Here is a 20207-nt window from a genome sequence, read left to right as displayed (position 1 = left end):
TAACCCACTACATTTTTCTGATTGGCTGACCGGATGCTGCTGCTACTACAAAATACCCGATTGGCTGGTATTTTTGGCCCGGTACCACGTGGTCAGTGGATTCGCCGTGTTGATGTTTTGTCGCGAATCGTGGCAGCATGAAATGTTTATTCACTGAAATCATACAAGTGCGACTGCTGAGCTGCTCTCAGGACACGGTCAAAGATCACCGACGGACTCGCATGAGAAAAGAGTCAAGTGCACAAAAAAAAAAAAAAAAACACACAGAGACACAAACAAACACAGAGGAACACCCACCAGCAATTGTTTATTTATGTATTTATTGTACATTTATTTATTTTTGGACATTTCTTCTGACAAAATGTGTTTGTTTTTTTTTACAGAAAGACAAGACAGAATCACAGATAAAGAAACCACAGAGTAAACACCTCAACTAATTTACATTTCCACCTCACAATTAAGCATTTAATTCAATCAATTATTAGATTAAAAACACAAAGAAAGAAACACAAACAACACATAAAATGACAAAAGAAAATGACTGAAAAGATAAGACAAGATGGCTATTTAAAAAAAACACAGGTCTGACATCTGGTGGTCATTTTGAACCAAACACTTGTTAGATAACATTTATGCAAATTAACAAAAAGGAAATCAACTGCATTTCTTAAAGTTTGTGAAAATAGTAGATTGAGAAGTGCTTTTTCATTCAAATGTATTCAAAGGGACCAATTATGTGGCAAAGAACAGGAATCACCGTTTTTACAGTAGGCTATGAAATAATAAAGGCCTGGTTGAGAAGTAATTCAAGTTTAAAGGTCACTTTGTTTGCACACAAACATGGCAGGGTGTGGCATCCTTTTGAATTATTGTCTTCTAATAACACTTACATAACAAAACACATTTCCTTTTACATTTTCGATATTTAGATACTCGTACACTTACAACACTTGTCTTAAAGGATGTCAGGTGTGGACCTCTTTAATCTAGATTATGTGAAAAAGCCCAGATCTTTCGATACAATATTTTGGTTTCAGATGTCACAGGATGCGCTTAGCAGCTGTGAGAGGAAATGACGAAAAACTTTTGAGTTTGACGCACCTTTCTCTCATACTCCGAAAGAAAGCATCCCTGTCACCGTCGTCAATGAAATCAAAGAACTCGGCTTTCTGCAGATTATTAGGAGTTTTCAGTCGTAACGCCTCTTCCTTGTGCTTGATCTCACCTGCTCTGTGTGCGTCTGCGTCAGGCTTCATCGGCTCAGCTGGGCTGGACGTTTGGACGGGCTCGCTGGTGTTGTGAATAGTTAATTTTGTGGCCGGGATGTGTTTTGCTTCTAATGTCTCGGCAACCATGGGGCTTTTGAAACAAACCCTTTTCTTGCACAGAATGAGTCTTCTGTTGGTGAGCTGGGGGAGCAAAAATTCCCTCTTACTTTTTATTTAAACCAAAAAAAATTGAACACATATTTTAGATTAGACAAAATAAAAAGCTTTCTTACTTTTGGTGTGGTTTTACACTTGAAGGCTTTGTCTACAGATTGAGTTATAAAAACACAAAATGACTGATTATGAATTGTGCAATAAATCTGCATGAAATTATGAGATTATACAGTTTAGTTAAGATAAACATCTAAATTACTGAGTCTTCACCTGATTTAAATGAGTCCGTATGCGTTTTGGTCTCAGCTTCAGGTCCTCTGTGTTCAAAGAGAAAAGACAGTGATTGAATCGGTTCTGGTCGTATAGATGTTGAGCATGTTTTGTTCCCTCTGAGGGTCCCCGCTGCATGTTAAGTAACTGACAAACTCACTTGATCTCACAGTCGTTCTCAGCAAGAATGGTAGAGGCATCTGCAGACAGAGGTTTGGATCATATCAGACAATTGCCGACACTCAGACATCAAATTATCTCATACACAGATTTTCTGTTCTTAGAATATCAGTTTGCAAAATGTTAATTTTTAATAAATATATGAGTTTTTAGAAAATTGGATTTAAACCATTTTGAAAGGTCAAAGCATCACAAAACTCACTCAAAATACGCTTTAAATAATAATTATTATTATTAGATTTTATAATAATAATATAACATATTATATATATATATATATATATATATAACATAAAATAACATATTAGAATTATTAAAATTAAAAATATGTATTTCAGGTCTATATCAAGGTTTGTTGTTGGTCAAGAGATATTATTGAAGAAAAATTATAATAAAGCGTTTGTTTGACCAAAAAAACCCAAAGCGTTAAAAAACGCTAATGATAACAATGACACCGTGAACCCATGATATGTTCTTGGATGGTTATTGTACCGTGTAATTCTCATACCCTTACCAAATGCAAATAAAGTTTTTAAGTATTAAAAAGACAATTTCAATGAATATTCTTAAATTATTTTAGATTTTTTTTTTTTTTATTAAAAAATATTTAATGTCTAATTTCTTTTCTTGTCAATGAGTTTAAAGTTGGAGTCCCATCTAAGGTTAACTTAAAAGTAGTTTAACTCAAAGATGGTGTCCATCCAGATGGTTGTTTTTAACAAGACCATGTGTAGGATTTTCTGACACTATTACCAGCGATGATAGAGAGGTTGGGGGGACGATGCATGTGGATGCTCTCAGCACGGCTCAAATCCAGCAAGGTGGAGTTTTTTATGTGACGATGGAGACCCAACGCCTCTTCCTCAAAGGGAAAAGTCAATTTTTCCACTATGAAGAGAAAGAGGAGATACAAATTGAATGGAATAACATTATATTTTTGTTGTGGATTTACAAAAAGTGCACACACAAACCATAGTTCTCGTTCCTGAAGATCTCCGGGGAAGACAGACTGCTGGAGGCTGAAGAGGCAGAGGAATCTTCCTCATCATCATCATCATCATCCGAGCTGAAATCTGTGTCTGACTCCATGCTGGAAGATGTTGGAGTCAATGCCAAGTTTTGCTCTTCCTCTTTAACTTGCCTTTCACGTCCTTTAAAAGCCTCAGCATCGGGAGCCATCTGAACGGCTTGGTGTCCTGCTGGTGACACTCGGTGGCCAGATTTCTTATTAGCCGGTGCGGCAGGCGAGACGGCTTTGCCTCTGGGGTTTTCAGTAAATGCAGGGCCGCTCAAGCGTGGCACAGATTTGCAGTGGACAGGCTCGATGCTCGTCTGTTAAAGGATAAGCATGAGAATATGAGGAAGAAGAGAGTAAGAAAAAGTTTGAGAAACCTCAGCAAACTACTTGAAATATACATTCTAGCATCCCAGTAAGATGAGTACAAAGAAAGTGATGTGGCTGAATTGAATGTTTGTTATTGTTGTAACTATATTATGGCTACTTTTACCTCATACTTTGCCTTTTAATCATCATTCCCATAGAGGAAAACTGGTTTGTACATGTCAGTATTATTAGTATGAAGAGAATAGATATCATAGTTGTTATCCATACTTGTGAATATCTTTTCACTAATCAAAATACCCACCAACACTGGGTTGGTTGATCCGACAGTCAGGACACTGACCTCCTCCACCTCAGGTACTACTGGAAGTGCTTCATAACGCTTGCTGGGCAGACGTCTCTTGCGCTCTGTAAGGTTTTCAACCAAAAATTTAAATTTCGGTCATTAACGACTCACCCCCCATGCTGATGGAAAGTCGGTGAAGTTTTGTTGTCCACAAAAAATTTATGGAGCTTCAAAAAAATACAACCCGAAAAAGGCACCTTTTTGCGGACGCTGCGCTTGTTAAGTCAAAGAACGGCTTCATGCAATCGGCTGTTTTATCGGCTAGAATTTCACAGATAGCTGAAAGCAAGTTCACGCCCCCAGTCCAGACGGGATACTCGGTACCTAAAGCCTTTAGCTTCGCAGCTACAGTAAAGTTTTGGCTTTTAAAAAAAGGTGTAAATAACGTCTTTTTGAGTCAGTTGGGGATCTCCGAGCTGCCAGAGACTTGGACTACGACGAACAAGCTGCACGGAGCCATTTTTAGGAGCCATAATTAGGTTTGAAAACAAGTCCCCATCCACTTAAGTTGTTTGGGAGAATGCTGTAACGCTGTTTTGACACGAAGCTCCAGAAAATGTCTTGTGGTCTATGAGACGCCACCTGACTTTCCATCGGTATGAAGGCAAGTAGGTAACAACTGAGTTTTTCATTTTTAGGTGAACTTTTCCTTTAATATTCATGAGATAAATCCAACCTAAAGCACTGCCTTATCTATAATGAGGTTAATGTAAACAGCTCTGAAGAGAAACATGAATGCTGACAAAAAGGTGCTAATCAATTATTTTACTGCAATTAAATTCCTGTATTTTAAAGAGAAGCTCAAACTAGTTCAGTGGCTAACTGTCTTTAATGAAGACTTTTGTTTCTTACTGTCATTTCTGCTCAGTTTTGCTTTCGACGGCGTGTCTTGTTTTTTAGGTGCTAATCCACTGTCACGTCTGACACGCTTCAATTGACGCATTTCCGAATTAAATTGCAGGTTAGTAAACAAACAACAAACAAACAAAACCCAAAAAACAAAAACAGACGCTAACATGAGAAGAATTACTAGAGGAATTACCCCATTAAACTAAATGTGTGATATAATTTGGTTAAAAACGGAGATAAACGGTTAAAAATCAGACCGGATGCTGAAAAAAACACACTTTTCCTCTCTTTTCTCTGTGCGCTGCTTAGCAACCGAGCACACCTGCAGTCAATCCACCAATCAGCGGCTGATACGAGACGTTCCTTTTTATTTTGAAAGTCCTCCGCTGTGGACTTTCAAAATAAACCACCAGCATCACATACTCCTTGCTGCTGGTGGAGTTTTGACAGCCTATAACACACCACACTGTATATGAAGGGTGCTGACTGCCCTCTAGTGGTCACAGCGAGAAATTACAACAACACAAAGTTCAAATTAAGTTTTCTTTTTGTTTTGTTTTTAAGATTAAAGGTAGCCTACAAATCAAAATGATATACAATACAAATGACAACACTAATATCAGATCTTAAATACATATATTCATAACTGTAAGTTTTATATGTCCACATGTTGTTAGCACTTCCACTGAAGAATTACTTCACATTTATACTTCTCAGATGGTTTTTCTTTTAGATAAATGTACTTTTTCTTCTTTTCTGGCCCATTTATCATCTCATGGTCAGATTTCTCTTGTCCACCTTTAACATCCAGGTTGGGAACCAATGGACCAAACCACCTAACTGTATATAAAGTAGTTAAAACTAGCTCGATGGGTGTAAATCACAATACAGTATCACATCAATTATTTGGAAACTAATGCAGTATTTGCTGATATCACAAAGTCTGCCACAATATGATTTTGATTTGATTCAGAGGCCTGTGATCGATATCATCTGCTCGTTTAACACAATCAGTTACAGAAGCAACAGCCGGGCCTTTCTTTTCTGTTTGTGGCCATAACAAAAAAAATCTCTCCAAAATCCAAAGTATTTCCACACTGCTGCTTTATGCACTGGTATATCAGTATTAACTAAATATATAACAACATATCAGTTATTTTAAAATAAAAGAGTATTTTTTCTATTGATACTTTAACTACATATAGTTATTACTTCTGTACTTTTACTTGTAACCAAGTATTTTTACATTACATTATTGGTACTTTTACTTAAAGGAGACATATTAAACTCCTTTTCAGGTTCATAATTAATGTAATGCTCAAAAAAAACACATCAGTTTACTCATACTGACCAGCGCTGCAGCACTGTATTCCCCCTCTGTCTGAAACGCTCTGTTTTAGCTCCTGTTCCCTCCCGAGGTACCCAGTCCCCTCTGATTGGTCAGCTCACGCACGCCTGAGCCGGCACAGCTAAATTAGTTCATAGATGCCAAACTAGCCACTTAGCATAAATTACACCAACGTGTGACTGAGTGATTTAGCGTGACATCACGAAGTCACAGAACCGGAAGGTGAGACTACGGACGAGGCGTTTCAGGAGCAGTGTTTTCTGTGGGAGAGAAGAGCTTCTGTCGGTGCGGACTTTGACTTTTTAAACGTTCAAGATCTTTAAATGCACAAGAACATATATAACACACCGAAGGAAAGGAAATGCGTATTAGGTCCCTTTAAAGCAAATAATCTTTAACACACCATGAAAAAAAGAACAAGACACCAGATTAAAATCATTCCAGAATATCTTTTATTTCATTGCCCGTGTCCTATTCCCAGACCTCCCGCGTCCCTATTGCTGCACTCAATCATTACAAGGATATGGTGCTGATTCCATTTTACAGCAGAATAGATAAATAAATAAGTACAATTCATCTCACTACACGCAAAAAGAGAGAAAAAAATCCATTCAAACCATTGATTTTAATAAATATGCTTACATCTAGCTGTCCTCATTTATGTACATCCACATTGTTTATGCTTTGGGACGGTAATCAACTTAAAAAGCCTATACAGTACTTCTATGTGTAACCCTTCAAAAAAAGTGTTTCTTTTGTTTAAAAGTTGATGGTTGTTCTATTTTCCTTCAGTGAGTCGAACTCATCAGCTTTGCCTACGTTACAAAGCCTTGCACTAGCAGCAGTGGCTGTGGGCAGCTGCATACATCCTGCTATTAATGGCCGCAAAGACTACTTGTCTTTTTCAAGTCAAATGCTAATGGTCCCAGCATTCCAGGGCAAACTGCATGCATTGCCCCGAGCCCTGGTTTTGCATTATTTCTCTTTTTTTTTTTTTGTCTTTTACCTGACGTACTCTTTGTGCTAAGACAGATGTAAAGGAAATTGTGATTGAACCAGCTTCAGAGTGCAAACCTTGATGACTTTTACAGTGGGCCAGTCAGTCCTTCATATAAACAAAGAGCATGCATGCTAAAATGCTGACCACAGCCGTATCCAGATGACTTAATGAATGAGTGAATAATTGACAGGAACTGTGATTTGGATGCAGCTCAAACATTCAGATACTCCACATGGAACAGTGTGGATGGTGATAATTTGTAGGAGGCAGGAGCGGCTACTCTCCCGACCTCATTATCTTAATTTAGACCTCAAACAGGAGGATGTGTTCATGGTCTAATTACACGATGTCTGATTGGGTTGAACGTGAGTTTAATCCTTGTTGTGTCAGATCAGCTTGTTCAAATGAAAATCTACTGTTTATCACTGTGGATGAAGTTGATTTCTATCCCACGAGGTGTTGGCATGATCACAGAACTAGACGTATCCTTGACCTACACTATACACAAAGACATCATACTTGCTGTCGCACAATTTTAGGTTGTGTTTGGCTGGTGGGTTTAAAGTCATGGAGGAGAGAAGATTAAAAAAGGTAATTAAAAACGGATTGCTCAACGTAAAAGTGCTGATGACTTTGTGGAGCTGGGGACAGAGCATTTGATGGTTTGTTAGGGTGGCTAGCAGGTAATGATGCACGGAAGATTTAATATGTCTAAATTAAAACAAATCAAACGAAGAAATCGTATGAAATACAATATAATTACATTATTGTTATGGGTATTTCCCTTTTCTACGTGCATTTAGTGTGTCATAATCAAATGAAAAACATTTTGAAATTATTTAGATATTAGTATTTAATTGTTTTTCATTGTGACATGAATTTCCAAATGCAAAAAACAAATCACATCACAGAAAACAAAGTGAAGTGTGTTGCATTTCAGTGTTGTCCAGCAGAGATCAACCTAAAACACAGTAGGTTACTTTGTACATTAACCTATAATACTTTTTGTGTTATTGTCAGAACAAAAGTGACAGCGACAGTTGAATGCTAGCTACCTTTCGGACACTATCTACCTTTCAAATATGTAAAAACTGGCCACCTGTTGAATTCATCGGCATACTCCAAACAAATAGAGGGCAGCATATCACCAGATTAGCCGCTAACTGCTGCTAACTGTAGCTGCTGTTAGCTAGTGAGCTCAGTTGACCGTGCAGCCAGCGGTCGTATTAGCTTGGAGCACCGAGGGAATGTTGGTGTCGTTTACTATTGGACTATCAATTCCTTATCAAGGTACTGATAGGCTAGGGGCTAGCTGGTTAGCATGCTAACTTCGACACAACACAAAGACATTTTTGACATAACTTCATAACTGTTAACAATTTTAAAATGTCTCAATCAAAAATGTTCCTTTAAGCCTGTCTGTGTTTACTGTCAACACTCACCAAGAGTTGGGCAAAGAAGATCCTTCAGTGTCTGTACAGCCTCTTGTCAGCAGTGCTAAGCTCCACCCACAGCCAACACTGTGATTGGACAGTTGATTATTTTAATTTTGGTATTGATCATTTCTTTCTGTTTCCAAAAAGAAAAAGCTCCTTTGCATGGCCTCGGGATAATCAATAACAGTGCTTTGTATTTAGTATTGGCAAGTCTATGATGTCCTCTGCTCACTGAAAGGCATCACTTTGTTTCTAAGTTTGATTAATTTGGTTAATATTTAAAAATCATATGTTATTTTTTGTATTTTTATGAATTAAAAAATGGACACATTAAAAGGGAATACGCATAACATTACATGTGTATTCTATCTAACTTTATTTTTTTGATTGTTTCTTCATTTAGGCATTTTAAATCTTCCATAGCAGGACCAGATTTGGCTTGCTTTCCCAAAGCATGTTAAGCCTAAGGTGTCACATCTTTGTCCCACTGCAGAGTCAATGATCAAAACAGGTCTTAGTGCTAAGATGCTTGAAGGAAAATGAGGTCTGCCAGCCTTCACATGGTGATGCTGCTGTAGAGCTGGTCGATCTTCGCCTTGAAGAACTCCTTCAGCTCGGGTCTCTTGGCCTTTAGCGTCGGCGTCAGGAGGCCGTTTTCAATGGAAAACATCTCGTTGTGAATGTAGATGTTCTTCACCTTGAGAAGGAAAGTGGAGAGGAGTAGAAAAGTTGTTGAATGACAGCAAGGCCATTGAGAGTCTCCCCAAAGTTATGGCAAGACAAGATAAGACATTTCATTTTCTTCCAAAACTTTGCTTATTAAAGGGAGAAAGTCTACGCCAACACCTCTGTTTTATTTGGCTGATAGAAGCTTTATTTGTTTTTGTTTTATTGCGACAATGAAGATAAAGATGTTTACAGTTTGCAGTTTAATGACAGTTTTTTAACTGACTGCTGTTTAACGGCTGTTAATTGTCCTTTTTTTTAGTGAGTAGCTCAACTGAAGCAATTACTGCATTACTCAAGGAGCCAATTAAGACTTTACAAGATAATCAAACAGACCTGTCTTGAGATACTGCTGTCAAATATATGGTCATACTATAGCTTTAAGACTAAGGTTGTCTTACACATTTTTTCATAAATCAAAAAAGAAAAGTGTATTCGTGAATTCACTCTTTTTTTAGTGACCAAAATCTTTTTTCCTGGCTTTTGTTTTTGCCTCAGACCTCAAATATTAACAGCAGCTGTACTTACCTGCTCAAAAGAGTGGAGGCCACTGGCCTTGCCCAGACGCACCAAATCTTCAAGGATTGCCTTCTTTAATTCCTGTTGACAAAAGAATGAAGTTATCTTCCGTAGAAGTCTCTCAGTATTTTCAGCAAGCGTTTCCAAACATTTCTGCCATGTGCAACCCACCGTGTTTTTACAGAGGTCCTTGTAGGTGCCTAACATGCCTTTTTTCTTGGCCCATTCAGGCATGACTTCAGGGTCGGGAACCACGATTCCCACCAAACAGGACTGGGCAGAGCAAACACAAACATAAGAGGACAAAAGTCAGAAGATTGAGTGATTTTGAGCACCAGACAGCTGATCATGTGAGGTCTATTAAGATGCTGAGTGTGTATGTGTGCGTTAGCATTCTTACCTGCAGGCTATCTCCATGAACATAGAGCTGAGCCACCGGTTCACACCTGATGTAGATGTTCTCGATCTTCTCAGGGGAGATGTACTCGCCTTGCGCCAACTTGAAGATGTGCTTCTTCCTGTCGATGATCTTCAGTGTGCCGTTCTACAGGAGAGGAGAGGTACAGATAAAAGACGTCAGGAGGAAACTAAGTAAAGCAAATGCCGCAGAACATAAAATACTTCATTATCATGGAGTCTGGTGTGAGCCGTATGCACGTACAGGTAACCATTTGCCGATGTCCCCGGTGTGAAGCCAGCCGTCTGAGTCCAGCGTCTCGGCCGTCCTCTCTGGGTCTTTGAGGTAGCCCTTAAACACGTTTGGTCCCTTCACACAAACCTAGATGGGAGATTAGAAAAGTTGCATCCATCATATAAAAGTGTGTGTTTTTCTTTTATTCTCTTGAAGCTGTGGCATGAATTCTTATGTTTAAATATGCGATATTAGGGAATTTTGGTTAGAAATGCACTTATCCACAAAGACAGATTCAAAATCCCTGTTTCATTTTGTTGACATATTAGAGCCAAAGGTTTTTTACAGAGATAATTTCATTTTTATCCATTCATAAATCAGAAAATACTGTCATCAGCCATGAAAAAAATACATTTTTGCCACGTTTCTATGAATAAAATGTTAAGCAAATCAGGTTATGAATGATATATGAACAAACTCCTTTGTAATAACCTTCAGTTTGGTGTATGAAGAGGAGATTTCTGGTTCAGAGAATGAGAGAAATTTGTCTCAATATTTAATATTCCAGACATTTTCAGACAAAAAATGGTGGGTAGGATAACATTTTTAAATAATAGCTATCGCCATGAAACTTCCTCAGTTGATTACTTAAATTGTTGTTCTGATATTTTGTTTAAAATCTGTACAGTAGATGATGCTGTCTAAAAAAATATGCACTAATATACATAATTTTTGGACATTTTTCTTTCATTTTCTATTCTAGCAATATTTTTTGAAGTTGTTGCTCTTTTACAAATCACCTATCAAGGTTTCTTTAGGTTTTTTTTGTTTCCTTATACTTCAATCAAGTCACAGCAGCATTATAACATCTTAAATGATTTTAAAGTTCTTTGACATGTGCAGTGTATGTTGCTTACCTCTCCCTCTCCCTTTGAGGCGAAGTAGTTCTTCTCAGGAACATCCACCAGTCTGATGAGGTTACATGGCAGCGGGGCCCCGACGTGACCTGATTTAAGGGTCAGGGAAAACAAAAAAAAAGTCAACCAAAATAACCTTCATGCTTGAACTTGAACTGTCTGATTCCCTTCACACACTGCAGCCTTCGTCGCTGCTAAATGGATTTCTACAGATTACAATGTACTCGCATCATATGAAACCGAATATTTGAAGAGGAGGTAGACTTAATGTTTAAATCTTGAAGAGAAGAAGGAAGAAAGATCAGTGGATCTTATATCTCATAAAAATTCAAACACTTTATGGAGTACCAGAGACGAGCAGCAGGGGGTGATGTTAGACTATAGTTTGATGTTGTCATCTAACAGCCTTTTATTTACTGCCCCTGCTGCAAGTGGCACAACGGGCTGTGGCACATGTCATGTTGTGGTTTTGGCTGATATGCAATGGTAGAATATGTATCCTGACACTTCTCTGTCAGTGTTTGGTTCACACATCTTTATTACAGTACGTGAAATGAGAGGATAAAAGGACTGGCATTGAATTCAAGGGTCAAGGGTCAAATTAAAGGCAACAAACTGCATTTACTCCTGTATTTAAGGTAACTTTGTAGCTGCTTAGTTGTTCAAAGTGTTGATTCATGTTTTTATTTTGTCTTTTTTATTGTTTTTTTGTATTTGTGTGTGCTGGCAATAAGACACGCTCAGCAAAAAAAAGTTCATGCACCTGTATTTTGGGCTAAAAGCGGCAGCTCTTTCGTGTATATGCTGGGTAATCAAGTTTCATTCATATCAATAAACAGGGAACCATCTCGGAAAGTTAATCTGTCGTGCTGCTGTGAATCTGACCTCTCTCTGTCACATTAGACAGCTTTTAGCCACTCGACAAGGGAAACTCCAGGAAAGCCTTGCATGTCCTTCAGGGTTATTCCAATACTAATACCGCTATCAGAAACACCTCCGATTCTGCCTTAAAGGCTGGAATAGGTATCAGGAAGGAAAAAATGGTGCTCAGTAATACTACATTTAATTTTGAATTATTGTCCTTCGAAAGACACATTTGCTTTTGCATTTACAGCTGAAATAAGGAACAATGGGGACATATTAAATTTAGATGGTTTACTTTGGTTAAACTCACAAAAAAAGATGACTGTCTCCAAAAAAATAATACACCAATACACTCAATCAGACAGCAAATTATAACACATGTTTTAAGTCTAAGTGCAGTGAGTTCACTTGGAAACTAACCAGTAATGCGGAGAGATTAACGCAACAATACACCACATAAGTTGATAAATAGGGGCAGTTATGGCAGCCAGTAGTCTATTATACCTGTCTGTTGATACTGGCAATCACATTAGCAGGCATTAGGAGTGTAATAATGTGGCTTAACTGCTCTTTCCTCTCTATCTGTCAAGCCTGTCTCCTTTTTTCTTCCTCTGCTGTTTACTCCTCACTCTCACCTTGCTTTTTTTCCCTGATCTTTAGCTGTCTGAGCACCTGTGTCATTATCTGAGCGGCTGTGACCCCTTCAGTGCAGGGCACAGTGACAGTCTCGAACTTTGACCTCAATTAAAAAGTAGCAAAGGAGTCTTTTATTCCTTTAAGTCATGACTCAACCATGTCACTTTGAGACCTTTGAACGGAGCCTCTGGTTAAGTAAACAAGTTCAGGGAGTCGGGCAGAGATAAGGAAATGTCTCACTGATCTAGGCCTGTTGCATAAACGCAGCTGAAGCTCACCTGGGGTCCAGTCTCCAGGCGTGGTGAAGGTGCAGCCAGCTGTGCACTCTGTCTGGCCGTACGCCTCGTACACCTAGACACAGACACAGAGGAGTTGAGTGCACCCACAAACTGTATTTGTGTATGTATTAAGGTTTGGGATGGGTGGTGTGTGGGCATCTGACCTGGCATCCCAGAGCTGCTCTGAGGAATCCCAGGACACTGGGCGAGGTAGGAGCTGCTCCTGTTATAATCATCCTCAGCCTTCCTCCCAGGCTGGCCTGTTAGAGATGACACACATAATGAAGACAGAGAGGTCTTTATTATCTCTACAACCCAGGAATCTAGTGCTGTTTATATTGGATTTTAGAAAAAGACCATGGGAATTTGTTTTCTTCACTTTGAGCCATGTGGTCCAACATAAACACAGTTTTCCGCCAAAGTTTTTAGACTGTTTTGTTATTTCACATGAGAGTGCTCCTCAGTTTGAAGTGGCTGGGATTTGGTTGGATTAATGTGATGTCACATATTTCTGAGGCACCAATCAGGATTTAGCAACATCTGAATAGGAATCTGATGACAGTTGGTGGGTTGTTTGGCTACTACCAATGAAATCTAAACAAACCACACACACCCGCTCCTGATGAAAGAGTTAGCTGCTGCTTTTTAATGATCATTTATTTATTTATTTATGGATTGTTTGATTTTGTTGGACTTACTTTAATCCATTTTACTTACTTTCCATTTTCCCTTTAATTCTCCAACACACGCACACCTTCACACACAGGAACCACACACACAGGCTGCCTCAAACATACAGTGTGCCAACATCCCAGTACTTTTTTCTGTTTTTCCCCCCCTCTTTGTATTCAATCTTTTGTTCTCCCATAATGTGCTCATCTTGTCATGATTCCTCATATGCCTTGTTGTGTCTTGTCCTGTCTCACTTGTTATGTCTTGCTCCACTATATAAAGGCAAAAAAAGGTTGTTTTTTTAACTTTGATGTGGCTTTTTTGGTCAATTATATCTAATATTATAGAGGAATCCTTTGTTTTCAGGTCTCCATAGTTGAAAAGAGATCATGGATGTCAAACGGTTAATTTAACATCTGGTCGAGAGACAACAGTTGAAAATTAGGTTAAAAATAACACTTTTGGCACAATAAGTCAACTGTTTCTGTAAACACCACAGGGAGCTTTGGTGCATTATAATATGTATCTCTCCAGATTTGTCTCTTTACTGTTACCGCAAGTATTTTATGAATTATTAATCATCACAGTGGAACCATCTTACTGTGAACTGTAAACATGAAATTTGCTCCTCCAAGGAAACCTATTTTGCTCTAATGGATTATCGAGTATAATACAGGTGTGATGTAAGTTTGTTCCAGGACTCTTGAGGTTGAAATGCCTGGAGCAAAGAAATGAGATGAATCATTTCAACAAACCTGCCCTTACAAATAAGCAGTCATGGCACATCTAGTTCAGGGTGAGGACAACTATTTACCTGAATCTTACTGAAGAAGATTTTGTCCCAGATGCTGTCACTGCGAATGATCCCGCTGCTGACTTCAGCACCTTTTCTCTTGGCAGCGAAGTTAAGCAGCCAACGCTTCAGTGGGCTGTTGGCCTGGCTGAAGATCTGCAGAGAGACAAAATACACTTTTTTTTCTGATTGGGAACAGTGCCTTCTTGTTCCAACTGTGTAAAAACATGTAAGTTTATTTGGGCTCACTGTCCAGAAATCATCTGGAAGCAGGTAACCCCACCTTAAAGTAAGTGCATGGAAAAAAACTGTGTCCTATCTCATTATTTTCCATAACAAGTCTATCCTACTTGGATTTCTGAGGAAACCAGAGTGGGAATGTATTAATCATAGCTGATAAAACAACACTTCAGCCCATGAGTCATGATGGTTGTGGAAACCAATTTCATTTGATTTTCAAACCACAAATCAAATCCCTGTCAGAGTAGGCGTCTGTTTCCAAAACAGAATCACAGATTTTCTTTTAAATTAACTAAACAAGCTGAATTGCTCCATCAGCAGCAGAACAAGTTAACAGTTTATTAAAATCATCTCGATCTCTTAAATCATCTTTATTCATCATCTCACCTTGTCGTACATGCGGTTGAGCAGTCGAGGCACCACGGGGAAAATGGTCGGCCGCAGGGCCTTCATGTCATCTGGGAGGAGACGGATGTCGCCCTGATAGAACCCGATCCGTCCTCCATGGCAGTACACCACAGACTGCAGAGACAGGCGCACAAATAATGAACATATTAGTGATCTAATGTCTTTTACAGACACAATCCCAGCACTGACAGGGGTTGATAGAGGGGTATGATAGATATTCATAGACGTAAACTTGGCTCACGTAGCACTTTTTCAAACAATAGTTATTTATTCTCGTTATATATTTTATCTTGTTTTTCTCGTCTATGCTGTATATAGACACTGAAGGGAGGAGATATGTCACCATTAGATAAATTACTGGCAAACATATACACACTTGTTGGGTATTCATGTGGTCTACACCAGTTTATCTGTCTATCTCATCATACAGTACTTGACGTAAAAGATTAGAGTTCTTGTTCCGACACTTTCAAATCTCGCGTCATCGAACGAACAGAGGAAACTCACTTTGCATGAGTGATGTTTATTCACTTTTACATTTATTAGGAAATGCTCCATTACTGGTAGTCGGGTATGTTAATCATAATTAAGAGCTTATGCACATTGGCTCTATTTAATTGTATTATTTATCAACTACTCAGACACTTTCCTTGTGTGAAAGTACCAGAACAATATGTATTAATTCTCTATTACAAGTGAAAGTCCTGCATTCAAAACCAAACTGCAGTAAAAGTAAAGATCTCCCATCAGCAAAATGTAATTAAAGTATCAAAGTAAAAGTATTTGTTCTGCAGATAGTGACTAGTTTAGTGTATATGACACTGTTATAATGTTATATTGATGCATAAGCAGAAATGTGGGGGATTCAGGAACACATTGGACCCGGCCTGCTCCAGAGTGATGGAATGTAACTAAGTACATTTACTGAAGGACTGTACTTAAGTACAATGTTGAGGTATTTGTCCTTTAATTGAGTATTTACATCTTATGCTATGTCATACTCCCACTTATATAGTGGAATATAAAAAAGTATAAATATTGTACTTTTTACTCCCCTACTTTTTTTTTGTTAACTTTAGTTACTAGTTACTTTGCAGACTGCATGCTGCATCAGAGCCAAAGTACCACATTTAATTCTATTTAATTTATTTTATCAGTAATCAGATAAAAAAAAAGCGCACAGACACTGCTTGTGTGACACACTGTGACACAGTCATGTCTTCATACTGTATCTTGACCTCGGAGGAACTCAAGCTGTGAGATATATAGCAGAGTACAAAGTGCTCCAGTCAATGTACATAGTTTCTGGAAAAATCTGCTATTTGGGTCTTTCAAGTGAACTAAACAGGAACTTATTCAACGTTATGCAACAAGACACTCTACTGTAAATGTCGAGGCATGACCTCTGTGTGTGACACTGTGTCAGCACTCACAGAGGATTAACTCAAGTTAGCAGCAGAAGAAGTGACTCATTTATGGTTAATCATAGTGAAACTTTTGAGTGCTATTTATTCGATTCTACTACAGGAATCTGCAGCCCCGGGGTGGGGGGATTGACTCAAATCAACAATCATTAGATCAGAAAATCAAAACAACTGATGCACAGTTTGCAAATTTGTTGCAACTTGTAGACTTGGGGATTCTTGTGCAAACCGACGAGTGCAAATACAAAAGACTCTTGAAGTGAGAACTGCTGTATGTTCAGTTGGCCTGCGTTTGTTTTGTTCCCACGCTCACACAGACACACTCATCACCACATGCCCTTTTTAGATATCATTTGCAGATTGAGACAGACTGATCGTGGCCTGAGTATTAACCCAGCACACATCCTTTTGCTGTCAACCCTCTTCCTGTTTCTGAAGCCGTCTGAGGACAAAGCAAAGTGGAGGTCCGCCCTCCTTTTCTTTCTCTCGGCTAGAGACATCATCGGTATTGAGATACAGAGTGGTGTGCTGATGTGTTTATCTGTTTCTGTGAGACTCTTGAACTTGCTTCTATTGTGTTATCGAATGTACTGCATTTTGGGGAAGTCAGGTGGTTTCCTGTGTCTGAGTCTCACGCTGCTGCAGGCCAACAAACCCGGCTGGTTGAACCTGATGCAACCCAAGTTACACACACGTCACACGACACCCACACATGAGGGCACACACTTACTGTATATACTAATGATCCCCTTAATGAAACAATGATGGCTAAGAGTTACAGGGTATTAAAAAGGTTGAGCAGAGTTATTTTAACGGGACAAAAAAAAATGCAGTCTCAGCAGTTTCGGTTGTTTAATGTTTGATGTGTCATTTTATGGCTGATCCTGTGTCAGTCATGAAAAGCAGCCACAGATTCTCAGTAAAAACAACTGTCTGAGGTCGGAGGGTCACTGTTCTTTTTGCTGTCAACATCTGGTCAAAACTTGGATGGAAACTGCTGGTGTGAAACTAAAACCACCACAGCGGGTGAAAAAGTGAAGCTAAAAAGCCACCTGTAGGTGAAGATTAAGAAACATTTTGAAACAACATGCGAAGACCGAAACATTTTGGTTTTTATGTAATCAGTTCTGCTTGTGAAACATTAAACCCCATGAGTGTCGAGGGACGAACTCTCACCTCAAAATGGAATTTTTTTAATTTTTGAAAATGTGCACTCTCAGGAGTTAAATGGCAGCTACTCCAAGCTGACCAAGCTACCAATGCACCTGGGTTTGAGAGTAAGATAAAACAAAACAAGACAGGAAACGTGAGAATGGGTGCCCAGCAGGGTGCTTAATACCAGAGCTGATGTTTCCTGTTTCCTGTGTGCTTGTGATAAGGTATTGTTGTTGAGGTTTTGACAGGTGACAAAGCAGACTCAACATCTGAAATCTGAGGCAACCTTTACTGTTAATGTCTTTGTCTGATGAAGATATCACTGAGCGTGTGTGTGTGTGTGTGTGTGTGTGTGTGTGTGTTATCTTCAATCCTCCATTGTTGGGGCATTTGGCAGCCTGATCTCATCAGAAAAACAACCATATACAGTAGGCCGACTATGACAGAAGCCTATTATGACCCATATTGATGTGAGAAGAAGCACTATAATGAGGGACGAGGTCGGGGATGCATAGTCGGGTTAAACAAGCGCAGGACTTTTAATTCAGGAGCCCACTGTTTGTATCCAGTGACAACGGTGACTTCTTCCAACTTACCAATGTAGGCTTGTTAAGCTACATAAGAGAATGTGAATTACTGACATAATGTAGGTCAGTTTGTAACTGAAGTTACAGAAATAGATATTTTAAGGCAAACCGCGATGATTTTCTAAACTTAACCTAGCCTAAATCTAAACACAACTGAAAGAGTACAGCGAAGGTCTGCCATGTTGTTTTGGGAGTCACTGATAGTCAACCAATTCAGTCGTTTAGGGTTTGAGGGTGTGTTGGATTTGACAGGTGACCAAGCGTGACACAAATTTAAAGTTTCCCTTTAATCATAATCTGATACACCCTTTACTGTTAATGTCTTTGTTCGAAGCAGATATGAATGCACATATGTGTGTGTAATCTTGGCTTATCTCAGGGGATCAATTGTCCTTGTCAGGACAGAAAGACGGGAAAAATGTGGTGGTGACTGTTCAGTCATTCAGTGTGTCTATATGCACGTAACCTGTATTTACCTAAATGTCACGTGAAAGAAATATACAGCATTTACTGCTGTGCAATCATAGTATTCAGTTACTGAATGATTTTTTTTTATTTTTTTATTTTATAAGTGAAAATGAGGTGTTAAAAATGGTATGACCTCTTGAATCACTGCTTTGGCCTTGAAGGTTTGTTAAAAAGTGTTACGACTGGAGCAGGCATGTCCTCAGCAGGCTGTTCTGTCCAACCAGGGGTTCCTTTAATAATCTGATGCAAACTTGACTCTTTATTGCTTCGGGTTTTTTTACGTGCTTCCTTGCATTTCAGGGGAACAACCGTCCTTGTCAGGACATAAAGACAGGGAAAGTCCTCTAACGTCGGGACATTTTATCAACTCTTAGATATTTAAGCTTTATTAATGAAATGCAGTGCTGAATGTAGTCCCAACCAAGGGTCCCTTAAATGATCTGACGCAACCTTCATGTGTGTACGTGCTTTCTCGTTGTCTGCCAATTGTCATCCTTCAGTTATAGTTTGGATACGCAGTGGTGAACGTTGTGGGTTTTAGGGGACAAATTTAGTCATTCAGAGTGTTTATATGCAAGTAACCTGTAGCTACCTGACGTCAAAGTATAAGGCTGCGAGGATGATGATGATGATGAGGGATTAAGAGGGACTTGGTTACATTTCTGGAAGGGGAAAACTGTTCTCATGGACATGCAAACAGGTTTTCTATTGGGAATTTACAGGAAGAAATGTGCACCAAAAGACTAAACAAAGGGAAAGTTTCCCTTTGGGAGCAGTGATGAATGGATTTAATTTGCTTACTGACTAAAACTGAAACTGAAGTGAAGTGAAGTGGTTTCCCCCTATTGAACAACAGATCCCTTTGTAAGACTCAGACACTGTGAGGATAAAATGTGCATGTTCTGACTGTCGGTCCAAAAACAGCACCAGTACACTTAAAAATGCCAGCTTTGGCCCAAGGAGGTGAGAGGCACAGCGGAGGAGGAATCTAATCAGTGGCCAGCTGCAGGTAAAAACAGGTTTTACAGTAAATGCTTCTTTGAGACCCTCCCTTCCTGTCTTCCTCCATCCCACACACAAAATAATCTCAAATTAACGCCCACCCTCAAAATCATTCCATACACATCCTTCCTCCGCCCCCATCGCCCTCCTTACAGCTTGAAACTCGTAACTATCGCATTCCTGTGGTCAAGTTTCTCGGCCAATTTACCTCGATGAGTCTCTCAAACATGTGAGCCAGTGGCAGGAAGGAAATGAGGCAATCATCTTGGTTGGGGAAAATGACTTTCTGCAGGAGACAGAAGGAAGAAGACAATCAGATGACCTTGCAACACAGCGACTTCATGAGAAAGAGAAGTTGCAGGGAAAACACATATTTTAAATCGTCCCCAACAACTAAATGACACCTGAGGGATTGTTACTCACGTCTGTTATTTTGAGGAAGCCTGAGAAATCAGCCACCACGTTGCCATGGGTGAGCATGACTCCCTTTGGGTTACCTGTGTAAGCAGAAACCCACACAAACACAGAGACGTTACAGAAGTGAGACATCCATCACCTTCCTCAGCATGACACGGTCATCCAAGAGGAGGACAAAAGGATTCTGACATCGTTTCTCAAGAGCTTCCTCGGAAGGATTTGAGTTAACAATGGAGCTTTGAATGAGCACAATAAAGAATAAGCGACATACTGTCAGTTATCAGATGTTATATAATATAATAAATGACTAGTAATGA

The 20207-nt window shown here is 39.1% G+C and overlaps 2 protein-coding genes across 6 annotated transcripts in view; both read right to left on the bottom strand.

Annotated features, from left to right (window-relative positions):
* Positions 1-301: 301 nt before the first annotated feature.
* LOC141006929 (uncharacterized) lies at positions 302-4715 on the bottom strand. Its single transcript, XM_073479237.1, has 8 exons — positions 4648-4715; positions 3479-3582; positions 2804-3164; positions 2586-2720; positions 1813-1852; positions 1653-1699; positions 1502-1533; positions 302-1409 (listed from the first exon to the last, which is right to left on the bottom strand). Exons 3-8 carry the CDS (start codon positions 3009-3011, stop codon positions 1041-1043), a joined length of 831 nt encoding a protein of 276 aa, XP_073335338.1. The 5' UTR covers positions 3012-3164; positions 3479-3582; positions 4648-4715; the 3' UTR covers positions 302-1040.
* Positions 4716-6146: 1431 nt separating this feature from the next.
* Positions 6147-20207, bottom strand: part of acsl6 (acyl-CoA synthetase long chain family member 6) — a 46409-nt gene continuing 32348 nt past the window's right edge. For all 5 annotated transcript variants that reach the window (XM_073479233.1, XM_073479232.1, XM_073479234.1 and 2 more), the window contains 12 exons: positions 19897-19970; positions 19682-19759; positions 14817-14951; positions 14211-14345; positions 12889-12984; positions 12725-12797; positions 10947-11035; positions 10060-10176; positions 9799-9942; positions 9570-9671; positions 9408-9479; positions 6147-8850 (listed from right to left, as the gene is read on the bottom strand). In XM_073479233.1, the coding sequence (XP_073335334.1) occupies positions 8710-8850; positions 9408-9479; positions 9570-9671; positions 9799-9942; positions 10060-10176; positions 10947-11035; positions 12725-12797; positions 12889-12984; positions 14211-14345; positions 14817-14951; positions 19682-19759; positions 19897-19970 (1256 nt within the window). In that variant the 3' untranslated portion in view covers positions 6147-8709. The remainder of the gene's footprint in view (positions 8851-9407; positions 9480-9569; positions 9672-9798; positions 9943-10059; positions 10177-10946; positions 11036-12724; positions 12798-12888; positions 12985-14210; positions 14346-14816; positions 14952-19681; positions 19760-19896; positions 19971-20207) is intronic.

Source organism: Pagrus major, chromosome 13 (genome assembly GCF_040436345.1).
Source record: "Pagrus major chromosome 13, Pma_NU_1.0".
NCBI lineage: Eukaryota > Metazoa > Chordata > Actinopteri > Spariformes > Sparidae > Pagrus > Pagrus major.
The sequence above is the reverse complement of the archived record's forward strand: the minus strand, read 5'-3'. Positions and strand labels throughout refer to the sequence as shown.